The sequence below is a fragment of the Canis lupus genome, chromosome 15 (assembly GCF_048164855.1).
Source record: "Canis lupus baileyi chromosome 15, mCanLup2.hap1, whole genome shotgun sequence".
NCBI classification, from domain to species: Eukaryota; Metazoa; Chordata; class Mammalia; order Carnivora; family Canidae; genus Canis; species Canis lupus.
This window is the reverse complement of record NC_132852.1, coordinates 48,292,156-48,311,918: the sequence shown is the minus strand read 5'-3', so window position 1 is coordinate 48,311,918 and position 19,763 is coordinate 48,292,156. Positions and strand designations below refer to the sequence as shown.

The 19,763-nt window shown below is 57.4% G+C and overlaps 2 protein-coding genes and 2 non-coding genes across 7 annotated transcripts in view; 3 read left to right on the top strand and 1 right to left on the bottom strand.

Moving 5' to 3' along the window:
- Window positions 1-4,421, bottom strand: part of RAMP3 (receptor activity modifying protein 3) — a 41,755-nt gene extending 37,334 nt beyond the window's left edge. Inside the window, exon 1 of the mRNA XM_072777236.1 lies at window positions 4,285-4,421. The gene's annotated coding sequence lies outside the window, so the exon portion shown is untranslated. The remainder of the gene's footprint in view (window positions 1-4,284) is intronic.
- A 245-nt stretch (window positions 4,422-4,666) lies between these two features.
- Window positions 4,667-13,294, top strand: TBRG4 (transforming growth factor beta regulator 4). 4 transcript variants are annotated; one of them, XM_072777229.1, is made up of 11 exons: window positions 4,667-4,770; window positions 5,704-6,171; window positions 8,756-9,079; window positions 9,548-9,719; window positions 9,998-10,155; window positions 10,558-10,668; window positions 11,372-11,516; window positions 11,810-12,049; window positions 12,158-12,269; window positions 12,361-12,475; window positions 13,017-13,294. In XM_072777229.1, the coding sequence occupies exons 2-11, from the start codon at window positions 5,755-5,757 to the stop codon at window positions 13,116-13,118; spliced, it is 1,896 nt and encodes a 631-aa protein (XP_072633330.1). In that variant the 5' UTR covers window positions 4,667-4,770; window positions 5,704-5,754; the 3' UTR covers window positions 13,119-13,294. The 4 variants fall into 4 exon arrangements, with proteins under 4 accessions (XP_072633330.1, XP_072633329.1, XP_072633328.1 ...); XM_072777228.1 differs by having other exon boundaries at window positions 4,674-4,801; XM_072777227.1 differs by having other exon boundaries at window positions 4,692-4,797.
- Window positions 9,244-9,380, top strand: LOC140605580 (small nucleolar RNA SNORA5). The gene has a single exon (XR_012008219.1). It is a non-coding gene; the product is annotated as a small nucleolar RNA SNORA5 (small nucleolar RNA).
- On the top strand, window positions 9,765-9,899 carry LOC140605581 (small nucleolar RNA SNORA5). The gene has a single exon (XR_012008220.1). It is a non-coding gene; the product is annotated as a small nucleolar RNA SNORA5 (small nucleolar RNA).
- Window positions 13,295-19,763: the final 6,469 nt, after the last annotated feature.

Sequence of the window (19,763 nt, the reverse complement as noted above, 5' to 3'; positions counted from 1 at the left end):
TGCACCGCGAGGATTCAAAGGTGCCATGAGACAGCGCAGTTGCCCCTCAGTTATGGCGGGGGGGGGGGCCTGAACCCCGCAGCCCACCCCGCCTTGAGCTCAGAGTGAACCAGGCGGACGGAGACACACCGGCCCCCACCTACATGCTGGGGGACCCTCCCCTGCGAACGCCCACCCCCTCCATCCCTGTATGGCCACGCGTCCAGCTTGTCAGCTTGACACCCTAACATCTGCCCTACGTGCTTACCCACCCGCACCCCTGTCCTCCTCACTCCTGCTCAGGAGCAGCCCTCCTGCCCGAGGTAAGGGGGAGCAACCTTCCAATGCAAATCACTGCAGAGCCCATGGCCCAACCCCTCCTCCGTGGGAGTCCTATGCTCCAGCCCACTCTCCCCTGCCCTCCTCACCCACAGGGACCAGAGGAGGAGGAGCAGCCCCGGCACAGCGGGGCCTACGGAGGCAGCCACACCACCTGTCCTCTGCCTGCTGGCCCTTGCCCGGTCCTCCCCACGGAAACCACATAAAGGCTGGTGCCCACAGCGACCCTCCCCCTGCCTCCTGGCCAGGCACTTCCCCGTGTGGCCCTCCTCCCAGGAACTGTGACAGTCTACCATCTGCTCTCCTGGCCATGGATTTCCTACTATGTGGTATTTTAGAACAGTGGCTTGCAGGGGGCCATGGGGAGAGGGGGGATCCAGCACCTTCCAGGCCCTCCCACCCCGGAGCTCCCAGGCCCCGCTGGCTCCAGCCAGGAGAGGCGACCAGAAGGGCCCTCGCACCCATACTGTCCCCAGCACTTGCCCACCACACCAGGAGGGCTCTGCAGGACTTCTCGGTGGATGGTGTAGTGGTAGGAGGATGGGCAAGGCAGAAGGGTGGACTGGGTGAAGAACAGAGGAGGGAGAGGGAGGGGGGAGGAGGGATGCAGGAGGATGGATGACTGAGAGACAAAGGACTGAAGGAGGAGGAAGGAAAGGCAGTGGAGGGAGGAGGGAGGAAGAGGAAGGAGGGGCGATGAAGGAGCAGGAACAATGTAGGAGGTGGAGGCAGGAGGGACAGAGGGAGGGGAGGTTGGATGTGTCGATCCATGGGGTTTGGGGACCTGGCTTCGGTCAGGATTAAGGGGTCGGAGGGCAGAGGCACTGGGGCTTCGGGACTATAGGAGCCCTGGGTGCTCATTCTCCACACACCCTTGGGCAGTCCCATCCTCCACTCTGGCCGTTTCCCACACGTGAGGGGTGAGGGTGCAAGGGTGCAGTGAGGGTGCATGGGACAGGGTCACACGCCTGGCTGAGCCAACAGACCTTCCAGTGTGGTTCCTCCCCCTCCCCTCCCATCCCCCCCATCCTCTTAGGAAGTTTGGGGAGGCCCTGAGGGAGGATCTTTCCCTAAGAAAGTGGAGTCCTCAGGCCCACCTTTCTGTGATTCTACAGAGGACTCAGCACAGCACCTTGGTAGGAGGAGACCCCAAACCCTGCACGCAGAAGAGGCATTGGGGGGAGGGGGATGAACTCTGGAGGCAGCCAGGTGTACCCTTCCAGGCCTGTCCCCAAGAAGCCTCAGAGGAGGCACTGGATTCCCCAGCGACAGGTGTGCGGCCTGTCCACCAAGGTAGCTCACCAGGGGTTCCCCACCCCACCCCCTGGGCCGGTCTGGGGGACACCTCTGCCCAGCCCCAGCCAAAACCCAGCCTTGCAGAGGGAAGGCAGGTGCCATTGCCACACCTCACTGTCCAGGGGAGCCCAGGAAGGCCCAGCGCCTGGTGGAGCCCTCACCTCCCCCACCACCCGCCACCCTGCTGTCACACTGTCATCGCCAGCTCATCTGCTCCAGATTGCAGCAGGAAGAGTCCCTGGCAGGCCTGCACGCTGCTCTGGGCCTGTCACTCCATCTGTCACAAGCACACAGGACAGGACGGGCTGAGATCTCCCCAGCATCCCCCCGCCCCCCTCCCTGCCACCCAAAGGAGACCAGCCCCTCACCCAATCTTCCTGCCAGACTGGTGCTCTTCACCTCCAGGGCGGCAGGCGGTCCTTCCGCAGTGTCCTGCTGTCAGAGGGCACCGAGCTGGGGCCACCCCCCCCCACCAAGGCCACTCTGCCCTCAGGTCACCATCAGGCCCCCCATCATCAGGGGGCAAGGGAGCTGCAGGCTAGCCTCGCCGGGAGGGGCACAGGGACCAGGGTGGCATGGGGGCACGGAGGGGGAGCCAAGGGGCTCACAGCAGGGCCTGGAGGGGGAAGCAGGGACAAAGCGCCCCATCCTCCCCAGGCCCAGCTGGGTCCTCTGAAGGCAGAGGGGGTTCCAAGCCCAGCACTCAGAACACTGAGCACCTGGCAAATCAGATCTTTCCCCCAAGCCACCAAGTGGAGCCTGATGCTTCCCATCCCGACAAGGCTCCTGCCCCCGTCGGCTCAGAGCGCAGGGCCATCTACACAGACCTGAGTGACCGTGGGGGCCCCAGACGTAGCCCCTGGGCCCGGACACTGCTCCCTGGCAGCAGCGGCGGTGATGGCGAGGTGGGAGGCCCTCTGTCTGGGTGGCCGAGGCCACCACCTCAATGGAGATGCGCCTGCTGGGTCACGTTTGCTGGAAGCATGAGCTCCTGACTCCGGGAAGTAAGAGAGGCTTTGAGGGACCCCACGGGGCCCTGGGCGGGCCACCTCCCGCTCCTGGTCACGGCCAGAAGGGCCCCAGACGAGCCACCCTTGCAACCTCCAGCTGCAAGAGCATCAGAACCAGGGCCCAGGAGAGGTCTGCGGGCTCAAACCTGAGGCCCTGGGCTCCCCACGCCCAGGCTCCCAAAACGTTGGCAGCTCTGGAAACGCCTCGGCGTCTGGCCAGCCCCAGAGTAAAGACTAAACAGACGGCAACGGCAGGCGCCTTAAACACGGCCCAACAGCAGGCGAGGCCCTTTCTTGGGCCCACCGGCCTCTGACGCACTAGCTGGGCCACAGAGCTCCCAGAGTACGTGGCCGCTGCCCCACTGCAGACCCCGGTGGCTCTTCGTGGTCTCAGGGACAAGAGCTCCAATCCCAGAACACTTCCAGCACCCAAAGCGGCCCCATCCCCACGATCCCAGCCCAGGAACCACCGTCTCCTTCCGTGTGCACCTCTGCGCCTCCAGGACGAGGCACCCGGGTGAAATCACGCGGGGAGGGCACGGTCACCGAGCGTACTGGCTAGTATCCCACTTGGGACACGCCACATCGTGCGCTTGCTCGCCCACCATTGCTGGCGCACATCTAGTTTGGGGCTTTTTCGGGTAACACCTCTGCGAACACCTGTGTGCAGGTGTTGGCACAGACATGTTTCCCGTGTTCTTAGGTGTGCCCCCGAGTCCCCCAGCGACTGTTCCGTGAAACCGCCACGGCTTCCAAAAAAGCCAGCCCGTGTCACGGCTGACTGCGAAGCCTTAGCCTCCCAAGCTCCCCACGCCCTCACCAACGCTCTTCATCTTCTGGGGTCTGTGCTGGTTGTTTCCACCACAGCCACACTGAGTGAGTGCAAAGGGGCACCTCGTGGTGGCTTTGGTTGGCATTTTCCTGATGACTGGTGGCACCGAGCTCCTTTCATGTGCTCATCAGACATTTATGTAAATTCTTTGGAGACATCTACTCAAATTCTTGGGCCAGTTTTTAGGGGCGCCTGGGTGGCTGAGGCAGCTCAGCATCTGCCTTCAGCTCAGGTCATGATGCGGGGGTCGTGGGATGGAGCCCATTAGCGGGGAGCCTGCTTCTCCTTCCCTGTCTGCCTCTCCCCACCCCCCCACCCCCATGTACGCTCGCTCTCACTTGTGCTCTCAAATAAATAAAACCTTAAAATTCTGTGACCGGTTTTCAGGGGCACCTGGGTGGCTCGGCTGGCAAAGGTGAAGCGTCTGCCTTCGGCTCAAGTCAGGCTCTCAGGGGCCTGGGATAGAGCCCTGGGTTGGGCGCCCTGCTTAGCGGGGGGTCTGTTTCTCCCTCTGCCTTTGCCCCCCCACCTGTGTGTGCGTGCCTTCTCTCAAATAAAATCTTTTTTTAAAAAATTCTTTGACTGGTTTTTACGTGGGCAACCGCCATTCACCGTGGAGGTGTAAGCGTTCCTGGACTTTACACGTTTGTTTTGAGCTGCATCCTCACGTGTGTGTTGCCGCTCGTTACTTTCTAATAGCCTCCATGGTCTAGAGTGACCTCAGGCTCGCAGCAACACCGAGTGAGAAGCCTGGTAAGACCTACATCTCGTCCCAACGCACATGCCAGCCCTCCCCCTGCCATCGACAGCCCCCACCAAAGGGCACACCCGTTAGCGTCGAGGAAGCCACACGGAATCATCACCAAAGCCCGCGCATTCGACTCCTCCGTTCTAGAGACAACAGAACCCCCGCCGGACGCACGCACGACGTCGGCCGGGCACGGTCCGCAGCGCAGCCGCCCCGCACAGCGCCGACAGCGCTCGGCCTCCAGCCGCGGGGCCGGATCCCCGTCCGTCTCCCCGTCCGTCTCCCCGTCCGTCTCCCCGCGCACCAGGGCCGCTCCGCCCCAGTCTCCCACGCCGCTTCTTCCCATCAACCAGCTTGTGCCCTCAGCAAAGATGGCATCTGGCCAGAAAGGGGCAGCCAGTGGCTGCCGGCTGCGTGCCCTCAGCAAAGATGGCTCCCGGCCGGAAAGGAGCTCCAGGGACTTCCGGACCGGCGGACCGCGGCGCGGCTCGCTTCCGGCGGCGCTCCGAATGACGTAAGAGCGCGCCGAGCGGCGTGGCCCTGGGACGCTGCGGGGGCACATGGAGGTCAGCGGCGGTGCTGGCGGCCGCGGTGTAGGTCTGATGGCGCGGGGGGGCGGCTGGGCGGCGGTTGTAAGGCCCCCAAGGGCGCGGGAGGACGCGGGGGAGTTGAGAGTCCCGGGGCGAGGGGAGGCCGGTCCGCGCGCACGCCCTCGTCCGCCGCCATCCCGCGGGCGCGGGTGCAGGTACTCGGTTTGTACCCGGAGGCCGAGCCTCGGGGCGCGAGTACGCCGATACCCCGCGTCTCCCAGCGTCCGCTCTTCTGCGGTTAGGACGGGCGTCTGGCGCGGAGGGAGCCGAGGGAGCCCCGGAGGCCCGGGGCTGGAGCGCGCCGCCGTGGCGGGAGGAGGCCGTCGGGGCCTGTGCGACCTGCCCGTGGCGTGCGCGGCCCCGTCCGCGGGGTTTGTGATAGGCCGGGGAAGAGGGCGATGCCCCGGGTCGCGGCGGGGGGGTAGGGGGGAAGGGTGGGAGGGGAGGAGAGTTCCCGGGGGCCGGGAGGGGGCGCGGTGATGTGGGAGGGGAGGGGAGGGGTGATGGGGCCTGGAGGGGAGCGCCGTGGTGATGTGGGGAGGGGGCGGGGTGATGGGGACCCCCTCCCCGCCCTTGGGAGCCTGCTGCTCGCCTGGAGCCCCGGCTTCGGGCTGGGCCCCGGGGTCACTGTTGAACCGCTGGCCCAGCCACCCCCTCGGGTGATGCCAAGCACAGTGCGCGGACTCTCCGCAGCCCAGGCTCTAATGCGGATGAGTTCTGGGCCTCGGTCACCTGCGCGGAACCAAAAGCCTGAAAGGTGGTTCTTCAGGAAACAGATGTACAGCGCCGGCAGGAAGCAGAGGCTGCGGCCTCTGGAGAGGGGCTGAGCTGCGGTCCGTGTGTCTTGCTCTGTGTCTGGGAGTCCGCAGCTGTGCCCGCCTCACCTCTTCCTCTCCTTTGTGTCTTCAGGGCTGTGGAACTGCCGGCTAGGAGTCTCAGCTGCCTGCCCCCCGGGCCGAGATGGCAGTTCGCCTGGTGAAGCGATGCACCTGCCTCCTGAGGGGGGCCATGCTCGAGGCCCCTGCCCTGGCTCCGGGCTGCGGACTCCGACTTAGCAGGGTCGCCCCCAGGGTTCTGACGTCCTCAGCTACCTCGCCCAGTTCCCACTTCCCAGGTCCCTTATCGGGGCTTGTGGAGAAGGAACGGGCATTCGCCGCCAACTCAGAGCACCAAGATGTGGACCAGCTCATCGAGAAGGCTACTCGGCCTGAGGAGCTGCTGGAGCTCTTTCGTGGTGGTCACTGCTTGCACGAGAACCATGCAGCCCTCATCCTCATCCAGCTCTCTCGCCTGCTGGCCAACAAGCCAGAAGACAAGAAGGCATTGCTTCTGCAGGATGCCCACTTCCAGCAGCTGCTTCAGCTGGTCAATAGCCAGGTGGGTTTCTAGAATGTACTCTGAGGGTTCAACGAGCAGGAAAAGGTGGCCCTAGAGTCCAGAGTAGCCGGTCAGTTTCCAGGTACAGCCAGGAGCTCCACCACCCTGCCAGGTAAGTCCTCCACATCCTCTAGGTTTTCATTTTGGGGGTTTTTTGGTGTGTTTTTTGTTTAAAGATTGTATTTATTCATGAGAGACACAGAAAGAAGCAGAGACACAGGCAGAGGGAGAAGCAGGCTCCATGCAGGAGCCCGATGCAGGACTTGATCCCAGGACCCTGGGGTCACACTCTGAGCCAAAGGCAGACGCTCAACCCCTGAGCCATCCAGGTGCCTCTAGTTTTTCATTTCGTAGAGTACAAATACTTTTATGTGTCTTTTTCCTGTTAGTGCTTTATGCAGACGTTTTAGGTGAATGAGTATAAACTGTGTTGTTGTTGTTGTTTTAAGATTTTATTTATTTGTTCATGAGGGACGTGGGGGCGCGGGGGAGACACGGGCAGACGGAGAAGTAGGCTCCATGCAGGGAACTGGACATGGGACTCGATCCCAGGTCTCCAGAATCACACCCCTGGCCAAAGGCAGCGCCAAACCACTGGGCCATCAGGGCTGCCCAGTATAAGCTTTTTTTTCCCAAGCAGCAAACGCCCTTCCCTGGCGAGGCAGTCCTGACTTGTGTAGCTCCCGTCCAGGGTCTGTATGGCTAACAGTGGGCATGCTCCCATGGCTGGAAGGGATACAGGGTATTGGACGGAGGGCGCCAGGCCACTGGGCTGGGTACAGCCATCATCCAGCTAGTCAGACCCTTACACTGAGGGAACAGGGCAGGGGGAGGGCCTGAGTAGCACCTACAGGGGAGGAAGCAGAACTCCAGTTGGCTCTTTTGCCAGAGGGGGGGGTCCACACCACAGGCAGGAGGTCGAACCCCTGCTCTGGCCTTGTCTGCCCACATTCCCTCCCCAAGTCTATGCTTCTGTCCCTTGCTGAGCAAAAGGGATAGGAGATTCACAGTTCAAGGGCGGGGTTTCCAGGCTTCCACTGAAAAGCAGGGGGTGTGGCTGGCTGTTTTTTATGAGATAGGCTAACTAGGCCAAGGGAGGAAATGCTAGAACGTGTGTGTTAGGGGAAGTATCACGTCCGGGAGCTGTGTCTCAGTGAAACGTGTGCGTGCACGCTGGAGTCATGACAGAAGGTGGTCGAGTGCCACTGCCAGTGCCAGTGCTCGTGATCTCATCCTGAGCCCTTCTGGTGGTGAGGGTGTGGTCCTGACGGTTATTTATTGAGTACCAGGTACACACTAAGGAAGCAAGTATTAGGAGGTGGATGTGAACAACATGACAAATTGACGAGCCAGGATAAACCAGGAACAAATTATAACGAGTTTGGAGATTTAAGCTTCCTTTTAAAAGTTCCCCTGCTATCCAGGAGACGCACAGACATAGGCACCAGGTTTCCTGAAACAGACTCAGATTCCAGACTTGTCAGCCTCCGCAGCCCTTCGCACACCGGCTCCCCTGTTTGCACTCAGCACCAGGTGTGGTTCCAGCTCACATTTGAAGGGAACAGCTTCACAAGAAGGGGCACCATTAGAGGCTCAGTGCTCCAGACAGCCCCTCCCCACCGAGTGCCTGTGTCCTGGCTCTCCTGTGGGCCCCCTGCCATATACTGCCTCTGCAAGGGGCTGGGCTGGAGGGGCCCCATGCATCTCTGAGGCCTGGAAACACACACCCTGCTGGGAACGGCAGAGTCTTCTTGTCAGAAACAGGTACCAAGGAGGAGGGAGGGAGGTGCCAGCATGGCACTGCTGTAGATGGTGGGGCTTTAAGGAAACTGAAGTGGGGTGTGAAGCTCCCCTGGTGTTGGTGCCTGACACGGCCACGGTGGCAGCCGGTGAACAACCAGCCCCTTGTCCCAGACGCCTGGGTTAGGATGGCCAGGACTGTGTTGGACCCAGGCCTCCTTTTGCCCACACATTCAAGGGCCTCTCACGCCCTGAGGAGCACGGACTGGGTGGGGCAGGGGGGTCCCCCGTGCCTGGACATGCTGTGCTGGATGCCGGCGTTACTCTCATCAACGTCCATGAGAAACACTTTACCACAACTGTGGGACCGCTCCATTGGGGAAAAGGGGCTTAGAATTTGGGCTTCTCAGACTCAGTGGGGCAGTTGTGTGCTGTAGGAAAGTCAGTGTGTCTGTAACAGCCAGGGAGCGATACGGTCACCACAAGCAAAGGAACGAGCGGGCTCCTGCAGGCTTGCCTCCCAGTCCTGGACGCAATGGCTTGCCTGGGTTCAGGCCTGCATGTGTGAGATGGGCACTCACCAGATGTGCCCGCCATGCAGAGCAGCTGTGGCCGAGTCTGTGTGTAACCGGCCTCCTCTGTGGAATTTGCATTGGAGAAACTCGGGAATTTCGCTTCTCATGCAACCTTCTTGTTTGAAGGTGACCCAGACAGCTGCCAGAAGCCCCCTCCCCCACCCCAAAGCAGTGGGTGGGCTGTGCTGGGCAGGCAGCTTCTAGTCCAAACCCCTGACATAAGTCAGGTGGAGTCTTGCGTGTGACTTTTTTGTGTCCTTCCAACCCAGATAACCTCCGTGTGGCACGGGATCCTCGTGAAGCTGCTCCGGAGCCTCTATGCGCTGGCGCTCCCCGGGGCCTGCAAGGAGCTGCAGTCGGTGGAGCAGGAGGTCCGCTGGCGCCTGCGCAGGCTTAAGTACAGGCACCTGGTCTTCCTGGCGGAGTCTAGTGCCACCTACATGCAGGAGCGGGACTCCCAGGAGCTGCTGGCTGAGCTGCTTGTGCACCTGGAGCGGCGATGGGCAGAAATCGAGGATTGCCGCATGGTAGTGTCCATGATGGCCAAGATAGGGCACCTCTCGGAGCCACTGATGAACCGCCTGGAAGACAAGGTACTGGGGCAGGAGCCCTGGGAAGCTGCTTGCCACTCCTGGTGGGGAGAGCACAGGGCCCGAACCGTGCCTGGTCTTACTCCACAATCACCTTGTGCGCCTAACTGGGGCCGTCAGGTGGCTCAGCTCCAGGCTAGTGCTTGGTGGTGATGCCTCCCGCACCTTGCAGTCAAGTCAAATTCAGCTCCCATTCCCGTCATAGTGGGTGCTGGCCCAGATGGCTGCCACAGCAAGCCCTGCAGCTCATGGGCCCTGGGTCCTCTGCACTAGGACCTGGGGATAAGTTTGGCTGCAGACAGGGCACCCCAGAACCCAGCGGGGGTCCCTAGCTGGGAGCAGAGGCAGGGCCCACCCAGCTGGGGCCTGGGGTTACTGAGCTCAGGTCCAGTCGCTGTCCCACAGGGGCTGCACTGCATGGGACCCCTGGCCTCGGCCGTCGAGCTGACCCCTGCCGGCTGTGATTGACAGTGCCTGGAGCTGGTGGAGCAGTTTGGCCCCGACGAACTACGGAAGGTGCTGTTGACGCTAGCCACTCAGAATCGGCGGTCAGTGCCCTTGCTGCGGGCCATCTCTTACCACCTGGTCCAGAAGCCCTTCCCCCTGACGAAAGGCATCCTCCTGGACCTGGCTTACGCCTATGGTGAGCCCTTCCCACCAGGAGCACTGGGCGAAGGGGCACTATGGCCGCAGCTATGTCAAATTCGATGCCTGCCTATCCTGTGGCCGGCACTGGTCCAAAAGGCTGCCACAGCAACACTGTGACCCATGGGCCCTGATTCCCCGCACTGGGCCTCAGGGATAAATCTGATCACAGACACCAACCTCCCAGACCTTGAGGCCATACAGGGGTGGCTGGGTGGCTCCCAGGCAGCCCGCTGACCCTCACTGGGTGAACCCTGGGGTCACTGTGTCCCGAAGGCAAACTCGGCTTCCAGCAGACCCAGGTGTTCCAGCGCCTTGCATCTGACCTGCTGCCCCGTGCTCCCAGCCTGACATCCAGCGAGGTGGCCCGCTGCACCAAGTCCTTCGCCCTCCTCAAGTGGGTCAACGGGCCCCTGTTTGAGGCCTTCGTCCAGGTGAGCTGGGCAGCGCCCTGCGTCTTCTATCAGGCGCAGCAGGCCAGACACACTGCCAGACTGCAAAGGGGGGTGGCTAGAGAGGGGGGTCCCCATCCGAGGGTGATTGGGGGAGGAGCCATCTCAGGTGGTGCAGATGACATGGGTGAGGGTGGTCTCCGGCCTCAGGTGACTGTAGCAGGGACTGTTGTGGACAGCGAAGCTCCGAATTTGCTCTCTGCTCCTGAAGCAGCAAGGAAAGATGCTCACGTTTGCGTGCAACCACTTGAGGCTATGCGGACTGGCTGCAGCATTTCCAGAGTCTCCACCTCTGGGGGAAGGTCTAGATGACCTAGGTGGCTGGGAGCCCTGTGGGAGGGCCCGTTGTGTCTTACGTTTCCCTCTGCTGTGTGGCCGGTCTAGCACATCCTAGACAGAGCCCAGACTATCACTGGGCTACACCTGTGCAACATGCTCCTGGCCTTCGCGCATCTGAACTTCCACCCGGAACAAGAGGACCAGTTCTTCTGCTTGGTACAGTCTGTGTACCCCTGCTCCCCCATCCTCTTCCTGTGCCTGCCGGACCCCCGGGGGGAGCTCCAGACTGGACTTGTGCATGGGAGCCCTAGGTATAGAGGCAGAAAGGAAGACCCAGCGTGGGGGCCATGGGGACGCCAAGAGGGCCATGGGAGCCAGCTGGAGCCACACGGGACATGCGTTGTCTGGGGTCTAAGACCTGAAATCCCCACATGTGCACTGTGTGGCCCAGAGCAGCTGCAGGTCAAGGACCATCAGCCTGCTCAGTCACCACGTGGTCAGGGCTGGGTCTCCCTGGTGCTCCCTCAACTCCCTGCTGATGCTGTGAGACTTGCCAGCAGGCACAGGTGTGCAGGTCACTGCAGAGTGCCCCTGCGCAGGGGTGAGACTGCCTGTGTGTCTACCGGCCTCAACCCTAGGTCTGCTGGCTGTGGTCCCTTACCAGTGGGAGGGGCAGTGGGAAAGTCTAGCTGAAGGTCGTGCTGCCCAGGTTGCTCCTGGGTGACAAGGAGGGTTTCTGGAGCTTTCTACGAGGGGATGCGCCAAGCCTGAGCAGAGCAACTGCAGGCTCACTCCCCAGAGCTGCTTTGGGCCTTGGTGCGGCCAAGTCCTTCGGGAGCCCTGAGCATGGCTGGCCCTGGGATGTGTGCTGCCGCTGAGGGAGACCCCCATCCGTCCACCTCGCCCTGTCCTCACCCAGGTCCGTGAGAAGCTGGGCTCAATGCTGTCGGGCCTGCCCCCAGCCCTGCAGGTGGACGTGGTGTGGGCTCTGTGCGTGCTGCAGCAGGTGCAAGAGGCAGAGCTGCGGGCTGTGCTGTGCCCTGAGCTGCATACCCAGTTCCTAGGTGAGTGGTGTGTGGCATCTCCTCTTACCCTGAGGGATGCGGAGCCCTTCCCGCTGTAGCTCCAGCTGGTTGGCTGCCTGGTCCTGCATGTGTCCAGCACCTCCAGCGGGGCTGGGCAGGGGAGAGGGGACATCCCAAGCCCACCTGGCACTCACTGCTCCCCCGCCCCCTCCCCGAGGGTGGCCCACACACCCTCTTCTACCTGTGATGACATGTATTTCATGGTGCAGCTTGGGGGCAGAGCGTGCTGGTCCTCAGTTCACCCGCTCTTCTCGTTGTGTCCTCTTCCTTAGGGGGCGGGTCCCCAAAACATCAGAGCACCTTTCAGAAGCTGCTGCACATCAACGCTACTGCCCAGCTGGAGTATCCCGAGTACACGGGCCCCCTCCTTCCGGCCTCTGCTGTGGTCCCCAGGCTCTCAGCCTTAGACAGGAAGGTGACCCCTTTGCAGAAGGAGCTGCAGGACACACTGAGGGGGCTGCTGGGGAGCAAGGGCAGCTTCATGGTGCCCACGCAGTACGGCTGGGTCCTGGGTGAGGCCCTCCCCATACTCCCACCACAGCGGCCGCGGGACTGCTCCTAGTTCTGCCCCCTGCTCCCCCGAGGACAGTGCCCAACATGTGCCCCACACCTATCCCTAGACGCTGAGGTAGTGTTGGACCCAGATAGCCAGTTCCTGCCCCCGAGGGACTTCGTGGCCCCCCATCTTGCCCCACCCTCCGGGAGCCAGCTGTTGCCTCCTGGAGCCAAGAGGTAGGCAGGCCTGCAGCTTTTCTGGGCTCCCCACTCCTCCCAAGGGCCCAGGAGCCCCTGAAGCTGAAGCCCTGCGCCTCTCCCCCACCAGGCTGGCCTTCCTACGCTGGGAGTTCCCCAACTACAGCAGCCGGAGCCGAGACTTGCTGGGGCGCTTCGTGCTGGCCCGGCGCCATGTGCTGGCCGCTGGCTTCCTGGTGGTGGATGTGAGTACTGTTGGGCAGGCAGTGACCACATGGCCCCCCAGCTCCTGAGGGTGTCCCTATGAGGGTTCCCCCTTCACGCAGGAGAAAGGGCAGCTTCAAAGATCCTATTTTCCCCAAGGCCGTGGCTTCTGTTACCCGCTCTAGGCCTTGTGCACCAGATCTGCACGTCCACGTCAGCCGGTGCTAGAGCTGGGTGCTGCCCAGGACACTGCGCTCCTTCTTGCTCCCATCGGAGAGCAGACTGTCCTATATGGGCCACAGGACACAGGAGTGGCCTTAGAGGCCACATGATGGTTTTGTCATGCATCTCAGGGTGGTTTTTTGGTTTTGTTTTTAACAATGTTTAAAAATTTAAAAGTTGCTCTCAGATGCCACAGGCTCTTGGATCCCAGGCTTAGAGGTCAGGCTCCTGTAGCTCTGAGCCCTGCGGAAACCAGGATCTCTTCCCTGAACACGGTGCCACAGCTCCGTGGGCTTGGGAGGCCTGGGGTGTGGGCGCAGAACAGCAGACAGAGCAGGGGTCCCCACACCCTCCCCACAGGTCCCGTACTACGAGTGGCTGGAACTCAAGTCTGAGTGGCAGAAAGGCGCCTACCTGAAGGACAAGATAAGAAAAGCAGTGGCGGAGGAGCTGGCCAAGTGACCTGTCCTGAGCCGTGAACTGCGTTTCCCCAGGGTGGGGCCAGGTTCCCCCAGAGGCCTGGCCATGGCCACTCATGGACACACGTCCCTGTGGGGCTTGCCCAGAGAGGAGTGCTGGCCGGCAGCTCTTGCCTCTTGTGGGCAATAAACCTAGAATTTCAGTTTTCAACACCAGAAGGCATCTTGGCCTTTGTCACCGTCACCACCATCCACCCTGCTTTCCAGGCGGTCCGTCTGTCCTAGCTTCTGCCTCCACGGGGGCCCTTGTCCTGTACATGCACACACAGCCACCTGCCTCCTGCTCACACTGCGCAGATTTGGTCCTAGAGTTCCAGCTTTGGAGCCATGAGGACCTTCCTGGGGTAGGCCCATTGGGGTTTGAGCACATGAGTACATGGCTTGGGGCTCTCATCATGGTTTGGTACCCAGCACAGTTGTCCTAGAAGTTCTCTTGTGCATGGTCTCGAGTGAGTGGGGGGAAGCCAGAGACCCAAGCTGACCAGGAGGCAGTGGCTCTGGAGCAGAAGGCAAGTGTACTCATCTGTTACAGCAGGGTTGGAGTCCCCTCCTTGCCGTCTCATCCCAGCCAGGGGGCCCTGGTGTTGTGTGCCCTAAGCCTCCTGTCCTGGCCTGGCAGTAGTCCCACTAGACACTGGAAAGAACAGTCTGCTTCCCTCCTGGTCCCTTGCCAGAAATTTCATTGGTAGAATAGACAAGAGTGATTACTGGGCACTGCCATTTGCCCCCAGCAGCTCAGAAGAGTGCAAAGGCAGCCAGGGAGAAGGGCCCCTCAACCCCAGGTCCCCATCCCAGCGGTGCCACAAGCCTCCAGAGGGTCTCAGGAAGAGCTAGTTCATCTCTTGAAACCTCGCGGGCCTGGGGGTGGATGGGGAGCCATTGGACCCTTGTTTGCACAGGCTGGTGGCTGTCCCTCACCAGGTGGGAGGGGGCAGCCAAGGTGGCCTAGGCAAGATGGGGGCAGGAGGGCCTGCCACAGTGGAGCACTGTCCTGGATGAGTGCCACATGCAGAGCTGGTTCAGGAGGACTTCAGGGATGTCCCATCCACCACTTGGGACCACCGGCCTTCATGGCAGACACTCAGGTCCCTTTGTGCTTATGAGAAGGGACAGTGGTCCCTGTGTCCTCCCAGTTTCCCCGGTGCTGACCTCTTGTGGGACCAACGGGTGTCACACCAGGACACTGACAGGGAATGGAGTGCACGTTGGCACGAAGACCCCTGTGCCCTTCACACCGTGCATCCCCCTTGCTAGCTGGTGACCTTGGGTTGGATGGGTTTAGCTCCTGCAGTTAGGTCCGTTCTTGGATCAGTGCCTGGGGGGTGGCTGCCTGTCGTGGCACCATCCCACGTCCCCCTGGCACAGCGAGGGGCCCTGAGGTCCTCCACACCCTCATCCCGTGGTAGACGCTTGAGGTTCCAGGAGGCAGGGCAGGTCCCTGTGGCTGGTGCTGGGGAGCACTCTAGCCATCAAGTGGGTGTTTCCACAACCAGCAGCGGTCTTTTCACCTTCATGTGTGCTTACTGGTCACTCACATGATCTTTGGAGAAATACCTACTCCCATTCTGTGTCTCATATGCAGTTAGGTCGTCTGAGTTGTAACAGTATGTTCCAGAAACCAGTGCCTTGTTGGATAAATGATCTGCAAATGCTTACTCCCATTTTGTGGGTTGTACCTTCTTGGTGGTGTCCTTGAAGCTACAAAGTTCCTGTGATATTCACTGTATTTTCTTTTACTTGTGCTTTGGGGCTCATATCCAGAAATCATTTGGTGAATCTAGGTCATGAAAATATACCCTGTTTTCTAAGAATTTCGTAATTCTGCCCATATATTACTACTTTTAATCTATTTGGGGTTGACTTTTGAATTTGGTGTGTGCTGAGCGTCAACTTCGTTCTCTTCCGTGTGACTCTCCAGTTGTCCCAGCACCGTTATTGAGAAGATTGTTTTCCCCTTGAGAAGTATGATCTCAATAGTATGATCTTGGCATCTTTGTTGAAACTCACTTGGCCACGGATGCCTGGGGTTATTTCCAGGCTCTCAGTAGCACACGGTCTCTTGATTGTTGGCTTTGTAGGACCCTTTGAAACCAGAAAGTGAGTCCTGAATTACATCAAGCTAAAAAGCTTCTGCACAGTAAGGGAAAGAGCCAGCAAAACTAAAGACCTACAGAATGACAGGAGATATTTGCAAATGACATATCCAATAAAGGGTAGGTGACCAAAATATATAAAGAACTTAATACCAAAAACACCATTTGTATTTTAAAATGGACAGAAGACACGAACAGACGTGTCTCCTAAGACATCCAGATGGCCAACGGACACAAAAAAGTTGTTGAGCATCACTTGCCATCAGAGAAACACAAATCAAAACCACAATGAGACACCAATTCACACCCATCAGAATGGCTAAACAAGACAGGAAACCACGAATGTTGGCGAGGATGTGGAGAAAGGGGGGAGGATGCAAACTGGTGCGGCCACTGGAAAACTGGAGGTTCCTCAAAGGGTTAAAAATAGAGCTACCCTACGACACAGTAATTGCACTGCTGTTTACCAAAAAACAACAGGAATTCAAAGGGATACTGCACAGAAAGGGAAACAGAACATGAGAGACTCCTAACTGGGAAACAAACTAGGGGTGGGGGAAGGGGAGGGGGGTGGGGGTGACTGGGTGACGGGCACTGAGGGGGGCACTTGATGGCATGAGCACTGGGTGTTATTCTATATGTTGGCAAATTGAACACCAATAAAAAATAAATTTACAAAAAATAAAATAAAGGGATACTGCAGCCCTGTGTGTATAGCAGCATTAATTACAATAGCTAAGCTCTGGAAGCAGTCCATCAACTGATGAGTAGATTAAATTGTGTATCATGCTGTGGAATATTCCTCAGCCATTAAAAAAATAAACCTTGCCATTTGCAACAATGTAGATGGAGCCAGAGAGTATTCTGCCAAGTGAGCTAAGATACCATAGGATTTCACTCATGGAATTTAAGAAAAATAAAGGGAAAAAGACCAAAAACTCCCAACTAAGGATGGTTAGTTATGTGAGGGGAGGGGCTAAGCACGCTGCTCTCGATGAGTGTGGGATTCTCTGGCAGGGCTGACTTGCTATGCTGTACACCTGAAACTAATACAACACTGTGTTAACTACACTGGAATTTTAAAAAGCATGAGCCCTATTTTCTTGTATGTTTTTGAGATTGTTTCAGGTCTTCTGGGGCTCTTGCAACCGCCTGTTTGGCTGTGTGGTTCACGGATACCTGCTGCCATTCAGTAGGCGGCCTTTATGTTTTGTTGATGGTTCCTTCCTATGCATTTCAAAAAATACGTATTCATGAGAGATGGAGAAAGGCAGAGACACAGGCAGAGGGAGAAGTAGGCTCCACGCAGGGAGCCCAATGCCGGACTAGATCCTAGAACTTTGGGATCACACCCTGGGCCAAAGGGGCATCCCACATTTTAGCATTTGTTGCCCCTGCCTGAGGAAACTGGTCCAAAGAAAATATTGCTGAGACCAACGTCAGAGAACTTACAGCCTGTGCTCTCCTCTGAGAGTTTTAGGGTTTGGGGTCACACATTTAGGTCTTTAATCCATTTGGAGTTTATTTTTGTCGACAGTGTCAGAAAGTGGTCCTGTCTCTTCTGCATGTGGCTGTCCAGTTTTCCCAGCACTATTCGTTGGTATTATCTTCCCCATCAGGCATTCTTACCACCTTTGTCATGGATTCATTGACCCCATAAATGTGGGTTTATTTCTGGGCTCTCTGTTCAGTTCCATTGATCTGTATGTCTGTTTCCTGCCAGTACCATATTTTTTGATTAATCTGATTCCTTATTTGCATCATAGTATAGTTTAAAATCAGGGAGTGTGATGCTTCCAAGTCTTGTTATTTCTCAGGAGTGCTTTAGCTATTCGGGATCAACACTTTATTTTTAAAGATTTTATTTATTCATGAGAGACACAGAGAGGCAGGCTCCATGCAGGGAGCCCGATGTGGGACTCAATCCCTGGACCCCAGGATCCTGAGCTGATGGCAGACACTCATCCACTGAGCCACCCAGGCGTCCCAACAATTGATTTTAGTATACTTATCTTAAATCTTGCAACTGTGCTGAACTAATTATCAGTCCTAATTATTTTTGATGCTTTTAAGATTTTGTTTTTGACTTTTGGCATTTTTATATGTCTGTTTGTGGGTCTGTCTGTATAGATCCTACCTGGGGTCCATTGAGCTTCCTGAATATATGGGAGGTTTTTCAACTTAGGAGGTTTGCAGCTGTGCCTTCTTTGAAAGTTCTCTCTCCTCCTGGTTTCCCATTATGTGTATTGGGCCAGTTAATGTGTTCCACATTTCTCAGGGACTCTGTTCATTTTTTCTCTGTTCTTAGGCTAGCATAATCTCCTATGATCTGTCTTCAAGTTCACAAATTCTCCTGCCAGTTCATATCTTCTGTTTGGTCCCTAAAGTGAATCTCATCATTTCTGTGTTTTATGAATCTTCTCTACTTGATGTGACCTTCTGATACCTTCCTTTACTGTAGTCATGCTGTCCTTTAGCTGTGAACATATTTACAATGGCTACCTCAGAGTCTTTGTGAGATGTGGCATCTAGTTCCTCTCAAAAGCAGTTTCTGTTGCCCGCTTTCTTGCCAGTATACAGGTCATACACTCCTCTGTGTGCCTGGTAATTTTTTTGTTGGAAACTAGGCATTTTTAATAAAATACTGTAACAACTCTGGGTTCTGGCCCAGTACCCCCCTCCTCTAGGGCGTGTTACTGTTATGTGCTTGTTTGCTTGGGGACTGGCTAGCCTCTTTTGGTGAGTCTGCTCCTTTCCCCTGCCGTGTTGCACCTCGGCGGGGGGTGGGGGGGCATGGGTATGCCCACAGTCACCCTGGCCTGCTGTCTAGGCAGTGGCTTCACTGGCTCTGTGAATCTCCTCCCAAATGCCTTTGACCACAACGTCCACTGTCCTGAGGACACTCTTGGGTCAAAACTTGCCTGAGCTTTATTGCAAGGGAAGTCCACTCCTATGGGAAGAGATTGGGAGCTGTCCACTTTAGGGCCTGGCAAATTCTCAGCCGGGACTCAAAGCAAGCTTATGAGAGGCACCCCCAGCCTGGGAGCTGAGCACTCAGTGGAGGGGGACAGCAGCCTCTTCTGGAGTGGAACCATGGCTTTGGGGTGCAAGAGGGGTCGCCAGGCTGGCATGGTGTGCCAGGCCCAAGGGAAGGTCTCCCACAAGTGGGGGCTAAAGAGGAAGGGAGCCCCACCTTGATCACACTTGCCTGGAACTCAGCCTCAGCAGCAGGGGTCAGGACAGGATAAGAAATGCTAAGTGGGGGATCCCTGGGTGGCTCAGTGGTTTGGCACCTGCCTTTGGCCCAGGGCGCGATCCTGGAGTCCCGGGATCAAGTCCCGCATTGGGCTCCTGGCGTGGAGCCTGCTTCTCTCTCTCTCTCTCTCTCTCTCTCTCTCGTCTATCATCAATAAATAAATAAATATTTTTTTAAAAAAAGAAAGAAATGCTAAGTGACCTGGGCCCCCGTGTTCTTGGCAGTTAGATGGGTTCTGTACCTTGGGGAGAGGAGAAGGGAGGGAGGGAGCAGCTTGGCTCAAATAACACTGACTCTGCTTTCTTAACTCAGGGCCTCTGCATGGCTCAGTTGGTGAAGCATCCAACTCTTGGTTTCAGCTTAGTTTGTGACCTCAGGGTGGTGAGATCGGGCCCCACATCAGGCTTTACACTCAGTGCACAATCTGCTTGAGGTTCTCTCCCTCTGCCCCCCCCCCATGTGCACTTGTGCTTTCCCCCCTCTTTAAAATAAATACATCTTTACAAAAATAAAAACTTTGCACCAATTCTCTTGAATAGTGCTTTTTTTCATTTGTTTGCCCATCAGAGCATTTCCAGAAGTTTTAACAGTCATATAATTTCCACCAGTTTTGCTGGGAAGCTGGCCAGTGAAACTGCTCCCATTCTGGAAGTCTGGCAGCCCTTACTTCTTTTCTTGCCTCACCGTGGGTTAGGATCCGCAGCCCTGTGTTGAACCCAGGGGGCAACAGGTGTCCATGTCTTGCCTCGGCCTCCAAGAGCAGTCTTTCACCACCACGCACTGTTGGCTTTAAGGCTTTTACAAGTGATCTTCATCACTTTGATTTTAACCTGCTGAAAAAGTTTCTACACTCTGGACGGCTGTTGGGTTATGTCAGATGTGTCTTGTGTCACTCAATATGGTCACGTAACTTCTCTTCTTTAGCTTGTTGGTATGGTGGATGACACAAGTGATTTTAAATGTTGAATGGCCCGTGCACACCTGGAAAAAAAAATCCATCTGCTCAGGGGTGTCTACTTCTTTTTATACAATGTCAGATTTGATTTGCCAATATTTTACTGAGAATGTTTGTGCCTAAGTTTGTGGGAGAGGTTGAGCTGTGGTTTCTTGTTTGTTTCTGGTACTCTGCCTGGTTTTAATTTTGCTTCAGGAAATGAGTTAGGACGTGCTCCTTCATCGTGAGCTGAAGGCAGGCGCCCAACTGCTAAGCCATCCAGGCATCCCTGAACATTTATTTTTAAACATTTATTTAGGGCCATCCAGGCACCCCTAAGTAAAA